The sequence below is a fragment of the Rhincodon typus genome, chromosome 2 (genome assembly GCF_021869965.1).
Source record: "Rhincodon typus isolate 14 chromosome 2, sRhiTyp1.1, whole genome shotgun sequence".
In the NCBI taxonomy this organism is placed as follows: domain Eukaryota; kingdom Metazoa; phylum Chordata; class Chondrichthyes; order Orectolobiformes; family Rhincodontidae; genus Rhincodon; species Rhincodon typus.
Genome location: NC_063333.1, coordinates 130,097,543 through 130,108,591, shown reverse-complemented (window position 1 = coordinate 130,108,591; position 11,049 = coordinate 130,097,543). Strand labels below are relative to the sequence as shown.

The window sequence follows — 11,049 nt, the reverse complement described above, 5'->3', positions numbered from 1 at the left end:
GAGTATTACTGGCAGGGCTAGCATTATTGTTCATCCCTAATTACACTTGAGAAGGTGGTGGTGAGCTAAATTCTTGAATCACTAATACTTATAGGTACACTTGTGGTACTGTGATGAAATTCCAGGATTTTCACCCAGTGACAGTGAGGGAGGAGTAACGTATTTCCATAGCAGGATGACGGTGTCAATACAGAACTACAGCACAGAAAAAGGCCCTTGGGCCAATCAAAAACAACACAACTATTCAAATCCTATTTTCCAACACTTGCCCCCATAGCCTTGTATGCTTTGCTATCACAAGTGCACATGTAAATACTTATTAAATGTGTGGGCTTCTACGTCTACCAACCTTACAGGCAGTGAGTGCCAGATTCCCACCACTCTTTGAAAAATATTTTCCTCACATCTCTAAACCTCCACTTACCTTGAATTTATGCCCCTGGTCATTGTTCCTTCCATCATTGGGAAAAGTTACTTGTCTACCTTATCTACACCCCTCATAATATATCTCTATAAGGCGGCATAGGAAGAGTAGGCCTGCAATGACATAGAATAGGATGGCTGATCTGACATTTCTCACGTCCACGTTCCTGCATTTTCCCTGTTACCCTGGATTACCCCTACTCACCAAGATTCTATCTATCCCAGCCTTAAATATATACAACGACTCTGCCCTCACAGCTCTCTGTTTCAGAGACACTCAAACTTCTCAGAAGAAATTCCTCCTCATCTCAGTCTTAAATTGGTACTCCTTTATTCTGAGTTATGCCCTCTGGTCCTAGACTCTTCCCATGAGGGGATACATCCTCTCAGCATTTACCCTGTCAAGCCTCTTAAGAATCTTATATCTTTCAATGAGATCATCTCTTATTCTTTTAAGCTCCAATCAGTAGAGCCCTAATCTGTTCAGCCTTTGCTCTCAAGAGAATCTTTCCATACTAGGAATCATCCTACTGAACCTCTATCAGGTCCACTCAGCTCCAAAGAGTCAGTGCATAGCAACTTATGGTACACTTTGGCAACCCATTCACCAGTGACAACTAAGGGACTGTTTCATCTTGGATACTGAACTTTGTTGTTACACTTGCACTCATACAGACAGGCATGAAGCATTTCATTGTATTCCTGACTTATGTTGTAGGTAGTGCACAGACTGTAGCAAGGGACGTGTTACTTCAGAATTCCCTGCCTCTTGACCTGTTTTTGTTGCTCTGGTGTGGCTGATTCAGAGCAATGTTTTTAAGCTGTAGATTAAGTGTCTCATGTTGGAGATAGTTACTGCCTTTTCCTTGTGTGGCACAAACGTTACTGACACACAACCTGTGAACATTTCATTTCCAACTTTATCATGGTGGGATGATTATAAACAAAGCAGCTAAAGATGCTTCAGTCTGGACACTGCTATTGCTGATTATCTAAAATAAAGTTCTTAGCTGCTGTGTTTGACCATGGCAGGTTACACCAAGTGGCAGAATCAGACACAGTCATCATGGATTCACAAAAAGCAAATCATATTTGATAAACAGAGATAACAAGGTGCAGAGCTGGATGAACACAGCAGGCCAAGCAGCATCAGAGGAGCAGGAAGGCTGACGTTTCGGGCCAAGACCCTTCTTCAGAAAATTTCTTCAGAAATTTCTGAAGAAGAGTCTAGGCCCAAAACGTCAGCCTTCCTGCTCGGCGTGCTGTGTTCATCCAGCTCTGCACCGTGTTATCTCAGATTCTCCAGCATCTGCAGTTCCTGCTATCTTATATTTGATAAACATACTGGAATTCTTCAAGGCAGTAACTCGGGGTTGACGAGAGGGAGCCAATAGATGTGGTTTATTTGTAAAAAGTCTTCTGAAAGTCCAAGAGATTAGCATGCAAAATTAAAGTACATAGGTTTGGGGTGAGGGGGAGCGTAGTGTATGAAGATGGATCACAAACGGGTTGGCAGACAGGAAACAACGAGCAGGAATAAACACGTGGTTTTCTCAATGACAGACAGTAACTAGTAGGGTACTGGCAGGAACAGTGCTAGGACTCCACCATTCACAACATTGATTTGGATGAGGAAACTAAATGTAGTATCTTCAAATTTGCAGATGACACAAAGCTGCATGGAAGGGTGAGGTGGGAGGAGAATGCAGAGACGCTTCAGTGTGATCTGAACAAGCTGAATTAGTGGGCAAATATATGGCAAATACAGTCATAAAATTGATAAATGTGACATTATCCACTTTAGGAGGAAAAGAAACAGATGCAGATTATCAAAACAGCAACAAGACATGGGTGTCCTTGTACACTAGTCATAAAGTAAGCATGTAGGTGCAGCAGTTGAAGAAGATAAATGGTATGTTGGCTATCATAGTGAGAGGATATGAGTACAGGAGCCGGGATGTCTTTGTGTGATTACACAGGGCTTTGGTGAGACCATACCTGGTATTTTGTGTGCAGATTTGATCTTAGCTGAAAAAGGATGTCCTTGCTATAGAGGGAATGCAGAGACTGACATATGAGAAGAGGTTGAATCAGTTAGGGTTATATTCACTGGATTTCAGAAAAACAAAGGGAGAATCTCATAGAAACCTATAAAACTCTAACAGGATGAGACAGGGTTGATGTAGGATGTTTTGGATGACAAGAGAGTCCAGAACCAAAGGTCATAGTCTTATGAAACTGGGTATAGACCATAATCTATAGGAGCAGAATTAAGCCATTCAGCCCATCATGTATGCTCCAGCAATCAATTGCGGCTGACGTGTTTCTCAACCCCATTTTCCTGATTACTCTGATTATCTGTCTTAAATACACTCAATGACGTAGCCTCCACAGCCTTCTGCAGCAAAGAGTTCTACAGATTCACCAGGCTCTGGCTGAAGAAATTCCTCATCTCAGTTCTAAAAAGGTCATTCTTTCAGTCTGAGGCTTTGGCCTCCAGTACTAGTCTCTCCTACTAGTGGAAAAATCTTCTCTACGTCCACTTTATCTCGGCTATCCAACTCCTTGTTCAAATGATAGTGTTTTGATCTTGACTGCTTTCTGTGGTTGAGAATTCCACAGACTCACCACTCTCTGGGAGAAGAAATTTCTTCTCCTCTCAGTCCTAAATGGTTTAAACTAAACAGTGGGGTGGGTTCAGTTACATGAAAAGTTATGGAAGTGTTAAGGCGGGGTGGGGGGAGTTCAGTGGAGGTTATTGAAGTTTCCAGAACAAGTAGTAAGACAGAGTCTGGAAGGGGCCAGGAATGTAACTTCAGGCACAGCCGAGAAAGGGGCAGTCTATGTAGGACTGAGAGTTTTGTACTTAAATGCATGCAATATACGAACAAGGCAAATGAGCTTCTAGCGCAGATTGAAACTGGCAGGGAAAATGTTTAGGGTTTCCCACGATGGTGGATGGTGGAATTTGAATTCAATAAAAATCTGGAATTAACAGTCAAATAATGACCACAAAGCTGGTTGTTGGAAAAGCCCATCTGGTTCACTAATTTCATTTAGGGAAGGAAACTGCCATCCTTACCAGGTCTGGCCTACGTGTGACTCCACACCCACAGCAATGTGCTTAACTCTTAAGAGCCCTCTGGATAATTAGGGAATGGGCAATAAAAGGTGGCCTAGCCAGTGATGCCTTCGTCCTGTAACTGAATTTTAAAAAGCAGTGTAATACTGACCGTACAATTTTCAAAGGGTGAATCTTGCTAATTAATGCAAACTTTTAAGTCCTTTACATACATTTTTAAAAAACAATTACACATTCCACATACAACTTAAAGAAATTACAAATTTTCCTTACAGTAGTGCTCTGGGTCAAAGATTACTGTCCCTAAACAAAAAGACTTATGATTGTATTTCCCTTGATATCCTTAGAAGCAGGGGGTCTGCATCGTGTTACATTCTATTTGCCACAACTGGATAACTATTTCATTTACAAAATGTGTTCCTTTGGGCAAGTGAAACATTAAGTTGTCTGTGGAATTTGTAATTTCAAGATTGTTTGAAAAGGACTTCAGAGTTTACATCAATTAGCAGAACTCATCCTTTGAAAACTGCTGAAGAATTACACAAACACCCAAATTAAGGTCCTTAATCAGGCTTGCAACATAGCTCACTTTCACTTGCTAGATGCTACATTGATTTACACAGCAGGGACCTGGCCTCTGTAGGGCAGAAAAAAACATGTTCAGATATTGTACCTTTCTTTTTACTCAACAAAGCTCAGGGAGAAAAAAGGTCCTGGTGCATTCTCCACAATAATGCCTTGATCAATTAATCCGAGTCAACTTGCTCCACAGAGATCATAACAGATCAGAATCTATACTCAGTTAGTAAACAGCAACATCCTGTGCGTAGAAGCATTTCTGTTATTCAGTCTTTGTTTTTGGCTGCAATTCCCTTTCCTTGTAGCTTGAGATCAATACCAACAGAATGTAGCAGTTGATAGAGAGAAATACCAAACCAGCCAACCAAATAAACAGAAAGGTGTTCTGTCCTTCAAATTCCAGGTAATATGCAGGGGTGAGCCATAATCCCTAGGTTGACAAAACAAAACCAAAACAAAAAAATTCAGTGCTGGTTCCAAAGAAATGTGTTTATACAAACAAAGTTTTAGCATCTGAAGTTAACATTCCCTTTTCTAAAAATATTTTCTTTGCCTCCCTTCCCAACCATTTGGTGAATTGTGTTGTGCAATGGTTAAAACACATTGAAGATGACGAATATTGGCTGATAAAACCCAACACACTAGGATTTTGCTGGGACAAGCACACAGACAATAAAAATAAGAAGTAGATGCTAAAACAGCCACTTATATCCAAAGCTCTTGCTACACAACACTGGCCAACTAGGAGCTGCACAACTGCAGCCTAGTAACAATCTTCCACTAAAGAGCCCCCTGTACATAATGCTACAGATGAAGCTGTGGTACTTTCTGTGACCATACCATTAAGACATCAATAGAATAAAGCAACAGTACTAACCTGACCGATGAACCACAAAACCAACAACACCAGACCTCTTCTCCAGGTCAGCGCCAGATTTGGAAGAACCACTGGGAGCAGACACAAATACCACAGGAAATACTAAAATTGTAAATATTTGCAAATTATTTAAACATAGTGAATGCAAGTTTCTTTTCTCTTCCCACACATGACTCTGAAAAGGTTATACAATATTTTATTTGCATAAAATGTAGAGATGGGACAAGACAAATGGAGACAGAGATAAAGAGAGACAATGCGAAATTTGGAAATCTTTAATGACTTTGAACCTGTTTCATGCATGCTACATTAACACTTCAGAAAATAATCAGTACTTTTGAATACAAGAATTCAGATCTGCATGAATCAATTTTGTTTGAGCCTTCTCCCTAGTGATTTTTTTCCCCATAAAATTATCAGAATCAGGACCAAAAGATGTCAGTGGCCCTGGTTCAACTTCTCTTTTAAAAAGCCAGAGACAGCCTCTGGGCCTGCTGTCCAATTGAGGGTGTCAGGTAGGTTCCTGATACTGCTCACTTGAACACAGAGAGATAGATGCTGTTGAGGCAGCTAAGAGATTCTCAGGGGTGTCTCAAAATGGATGCACCCAGGAGAGGTGCAGTTTAAATTCAGATTGACCAAGGGTGCAAGAGTTTGGGACTACAGGGGCTGCAATTTCTGTTTGCAGCACCATCTCTGGCCAGGGTAGCCTATGGATCAATGAAATTGGTGGCGGCCTCCCCTTACAACAACTTCACTTTACAGCCCATAAAAAAATCAAATCTCACCCTGGCTTGCCTCCTTCCTGTCACTGTGAAACCTTCCCAGCAGCAAGGGTATGTCAGCCAGCTCAATGATGCTACTCCCCAGCATTTTGCCAGGCCCTGTCTCTACTCCAACCTCTTAGGGCAGGTAAAACAGATTCAACAAATTAATTTTATATTAACATCATATTCTCTGGTTCTAGAGAAGGTGAAATATTTGTGGTATTCTGGATCATCTAGTCCTTTTAGAACTGCCAAAACCACAATTAATTCATCCTTTTCTACCTTCTTCCCAAAATCCACAAACCCGACTGTCCCACCTGACCCATTGTCTCTGCCTTCTCCTGCCCCACTGAACTCATCTCCACCTACCTTGACTCTTTTTATCCCCCCCGGTCCAGGATCTCCCCACCTACGTCCGGGACACCGCCCACGCCCTCTGCCTCCTCCAGGACTTCCGGTTCCTTGGCCTCCAGCGCCTCATCTTTACTACGGACATCCAGTCCCTCTACACTTGTATCTCCCGTGTGGATGGCCTAAAAGCCCTACGTTTCTTCCTCTCCCACAGGCTCATCCAGTCCCACTTCACTGACATCCTCATTCGCTTAACTACTTCTCCTTCAATCCTCCCACTTCCTACAAACTAAGGGGGTGGCCACGGGAACCCATATGGGCCCAAGCTATGCCTGTCTCTTCGTAGGATACGTGGAACAGTCCCTCTTCTGCTGCTACACTGGCTTTATCTCCTGCCTCTTCCTTTGTTACATTGATGACTGCATCAGCGCTGCCTCGTGCTCCCACAAGGAACTTGGAACAGTTCATCAACTTTACTAACACCTTTCACCCCAACCTCAAATCCACCTGGACCATCTCCGATACCTATCTCTCCTTCCTGGACCTCTCTGTTTCCATCTCTGATGTCCGCCTTGTAACTGACATCTGTTTCAAGCCCACTGACTCCCACAGCTACCTAGACTACACCTCCTCTCACCCACTCCCAATTCCTCCAGTGCATATGCTCCCAAGATGGAGCGTTCCACTCCCACACATTCCAGATATCCTTCTATTTCAAGGACCGTGATTGTCCCCCCTCCGGTGATTGAAAATGCCCTCAAACACATCTCTTGCATTTCCCACACCTCTACCCTCACATCGCCTCCCCCAACAAAAATAAAGACAGAATCCTCCTTGTCCTCACATATCACCCCACCAACTTCTGCATCCAATGTATCATTGTCCGCCACTTACAATCTGACCCCACCCCTATCTGCCTTTCGTAGGGACCGCTCTCTCCGCGACTCCCTCGTCCGCTCCAAACTCCCCACTCCCCACTAACTCCACCACCCCCAGCACCTTTCCCTGCAGGAAAGTGCTACACCTGCCCCTACACCTCCCCCCTCACCTCTATTCAAGGCAAAAAACAAACCTTCGACATTCAGACATGGGTTCATCTGCCCATTTGTCAACTTGGTCTTGGCATCCGACGTGGCCTCCTCTACATTGGTGAGGCCAAGCAGAGACTCGGAGACCTTTTGTAGAGCATCTGCGCTCTATGCAACAAACACCACCATCTTCTGGTCACGAAACATTTTAACTCCCCCTCCAACTCCCTGGGTGCCATGTCCATCCTGGGCCTCCACCAATGTCACAACAACACCACCCACAAACTGGAGGAGCAGCACCTCATATTCCACCTCAGAAGCCTACAGCCCGATGGCCTAAACGTGGATTTTACCAGTTTCAAAATCTCCCCGCCCCCGGCCACATCCCATGACCAAACCTCCCTCTCATCCCCAACTCCTTGACCTGACACAACCTGTCCATCTTCTCATGAACACAGCAGGCCAGGCAGCATCAGAGGAGCAGGAAAGCCAACGTTTCAGGTCCAGACCCGAAACATCAGCTTTCCTGCTCCTCTGATGCTGCCTGGCCTACCGTCTTCATCCAGCTCCAAACCTTGTTATCTCAGATTCTCCAGCATTGGCAGTTCCTACTATCTCTGTCCATCTTCCCTCCCACCAATCCACCACTCCCACCTCACTAAGCAGTCCCAACCACTGCCTACATGCATTCACCTATCACCAACCCACCTACCTTCCCCAGCCCCACCTCTCCTCTATTTATTTCCGAGCTCCCCTCCCCCTCTCCATTTCTGAAGAATGGTCCCAACCCAAAACGTCAGCTTTCCTGTTCCTCTGATGCTGCTTGGCTTGCTGTGTTCCTCCAGTTCCACACTTTGTTATATCTAATTCATTCAGCCGGATTCACCCAGTCCTAAAATGGTAATTTTCCAAGGAAAATTTGAAATACAATTCATTAAAAAGTTGCAAAGGAGAATTTCTTCACATTTACCTGTGAAGTACACACTTTGTTGAAAGTGACAAAAATCGCAGTTTGCAGGAAGCAGCAAAAGGTCAGGTCTTTGTAATATGCAAAAGATGTGACAAAGAGCAGCAGAGACTGTGGGATGAAAGCAGCTAGAGCCAGACCACAGCTCCACTCACTCTCTGCTGTCAAATACAACATGTAGAAATAGGGCGAGAAGTTGTGGCGAATGTCTCTTCGTGTTAAGTGATAAAGGTACGTGTGGTCCAGAAACTCCCAGCCATATCTGGATTTGAAAAAAAACAAATGTAAACTGAGACTTTAGGTGTTGCAATCAAAGCACTGTAACAGACTGCTATTTTTCATAGCTGGCAATTTTATTGTGCCTGGGCAAATTGTTAAGCAATGGCCTAGTGGTATAATTGCTAGACTATTAATCCAGAAACCCAGCTAATGTTCTGGGGACCCAGGTTCAAATCCCACCACAGATGGTGGAATATTGAATTTGATAATTAGCAAAGGAACACGCAGGGTGCATTTTTAGAAGCGTCAAAGAAATGAGAGATCTTGGAGAACAAATAAATACAGTGGTAAAGATAAGGTGAATGGATTCCTTCATTAGGCAAGGTATTGAATGCAAAATATTGGGACGCAATACTGGAACAATGCAAGACATTGATTAGGCCACAGCTAAAGTTCTGCATATAGTTCTAGTCACATTACTAGGACGTAATGCTCTAGGGGGAATACAGAGGAGATTTACAAAGATGGTAGCAGGGCTTGAAAAATGCTTTATGAAGAAAAATTGGATAGGCCAGCGTTGATTTCTTTAAAGCAGAGGAGACGGAGAGTGACTTAATTGAGGTGTACAAAATAATAATAGGGAAAACTTGATTCCCCTAGTAGACAGTCAATTACTAGAAACACAGATTTAAGGTGATTGGTAGAAGAATCGGAGGGATGAGGAAAACCCTTTTCACCCATAGGATGATGGGTGTCTAGAACTTGTTACCAAGTTTTACAAAAGGACCTGAAGTGCTGGAACCCAAAAGACTACAGAACAGGCGCTGTAAAATGGGATTTGAATGGGTGACTATTTTCTTCAGTCAGCACAGGCACAATGGGCTTTTGTGCTGCAACAATTCTGTGATTTACGCTCTAAAATTGATGCCCTTCCAATCAGTACTGATGTAATTTCCTATTATCTATTCATACAAACCTTGTTTCTTCTCAAATTCTCTGTGCAAAGGCAGGTGCTTTGTGATTATTTGGTGAATTACAGCAAAGTGCAATGATGTTTTATTATGGGTACGGTGGCAACCAGAACCTACCACAACCAGAACAGCAATCAAACCTTGTCTTGGTATTAAAAACCAAAAGAACTGCAGATGCTGTAAATCAGGAACAAAAACAGAAGTTGCTGGAAATGTTCAGCAAGTCTGGCAGCATCTGTGAAGAAAAAATCAGTTAACGTTTCGGGTCCAGTGACCCTTCCTCGGAACCGGAGGAAGGATCATCAGACCCGAAATGTTAACTCTGATTTTTTTCTTCACAGATGCTGCCAGACCTGCTGAGCATTTTCAGAAACTTCTGTTTTTGTTGCTGTTTTGGTATTCTTATATAATCATTGAGCTAAAGAACCTAACCAGCTCTCATACCTCAAGTTATGCCACTAAAACAATTTCTATTCTATTGTTTTAGTTGTATTTCTTCTCTGTAGTCAGTCATTTGATATTGTGAGACATTTTAGAATGGAATAAATGAGTGGGAATCTTTCTCCTTCATAGCTGACAGCTTGCCTTGCAGGACAGGTTCTTACAGGCATGCAACTAGATAGCTGACTTTGTGCAGCTGTTTCAGAGAACTCTACAGAGGACAACTTATGGCTGTTGAGCCCATTGAGTGAAGAGTACTTTAAGTTACTTTACCTGCAATAGAAAAGTACTCCCAGACCAAAAAATAGCAGTCCAGCAATTCCAATGAATAGCAGCACTTCCTGGTTTAGCAGTCTGACAACCAGCTTCAGGAAGTTCCTTATACAATTGTGAAAATATGTGCCTTTTTTAAGGTAGCCTTCATTCCACTTAGTCGAATTACTTTCCTCCATTGCTTGCTGATCAGTCTGAAGTGATAAGACTATGGGTACAGCATAAGTCACTGGGTAAATTTTCATATGCACAGAAAGCCCGTAGAATAACGCAGCCTTCACAATCTGCCTACTTTCCAGGTAATACAAAGTCACCATCACCAAGACTGCAAGAATGGCTTCTGCATTCCCTCTGCTTGAGACCATCATTGGCAACGGGTTGAAAAGCCATAGGCTGCAGTACCAGCATGCTCTCCAGTTGTCAAATCCTCGAAGGCTTAGGATTCTGTGCATGACATGAGCAGCAAGAATATCACATATAACAAAGAGGATTTTCCCGTACAGCTCTGTGAGGTAGATATTGGGAGTCAGCATCCATGCCAATAATGGGGTGTAACGATAGGTTGCTCTTCTGTAAGGAGAATTTCCCTGAAACAGAAAAAGATACAATTATTCATTTGATGATCACTGTTAGCTAGAGACAAATAAGCTATTAAAAATGCAGTATCTTTCTTGCATGAATGTCTTATTTTATTTCAAATGTGTCCACTTCATTCCGAACTTGCAGTAGTTTCATAAACATCGACATTTCATCCTGTTTTACATTTGCAAATAAAAATCACTTTCCCAAATCCTAAGTTTGAAAAGCTAAATAAAATAATTAAATGGGTGAATAATTCTTCATCTTAAGCTTTCTGAGATGCTAGTAATGTCATCTAGGCAGTCACTAAGTATCAGATTTGTATTAAGATCTTACACCTCAGGATCTTATTCAAAACTCTGACCAAAGTTGCATCCAGCTTTTTAAGCCTAACTAAAATCCAAAAATTACCTCTAACTTTTAAGATTGAGAACAGCCACAGTAACAATTAGTTATACAATTATTTTGTTACAGAATCGACTGGAAGTTTAC

The 11,049-nt window shown here is 42.6% G+C and overlaps 1 protein-coding gene across 1 annotated transcript; it reads right to left on the bottom strand.

The window, feature by feature from the left end:
• Positions 1-3,552: 3,552 nt before the first annotated feature.
• Positions 3,553-10,571, bottom strand: pigm (phosphatidylinositol glycan anchor biosynthesis, class M; the record flags this gene model as incomplete). Its single annotated transcript, XM_048614888.1, has 4 exons — positions 3,553-4,514; positions 4,962-5,063; positions 8,078-8,336; positions 9,979-10,571. Coding segments are annotated over 4 exons (1,122 nt in total), but the record flags the coding sequence as incomplete, so codon positions are not given.
• Between the last annotated feature and the right edge of the window lie 478 nt (positions 10,572-11,049).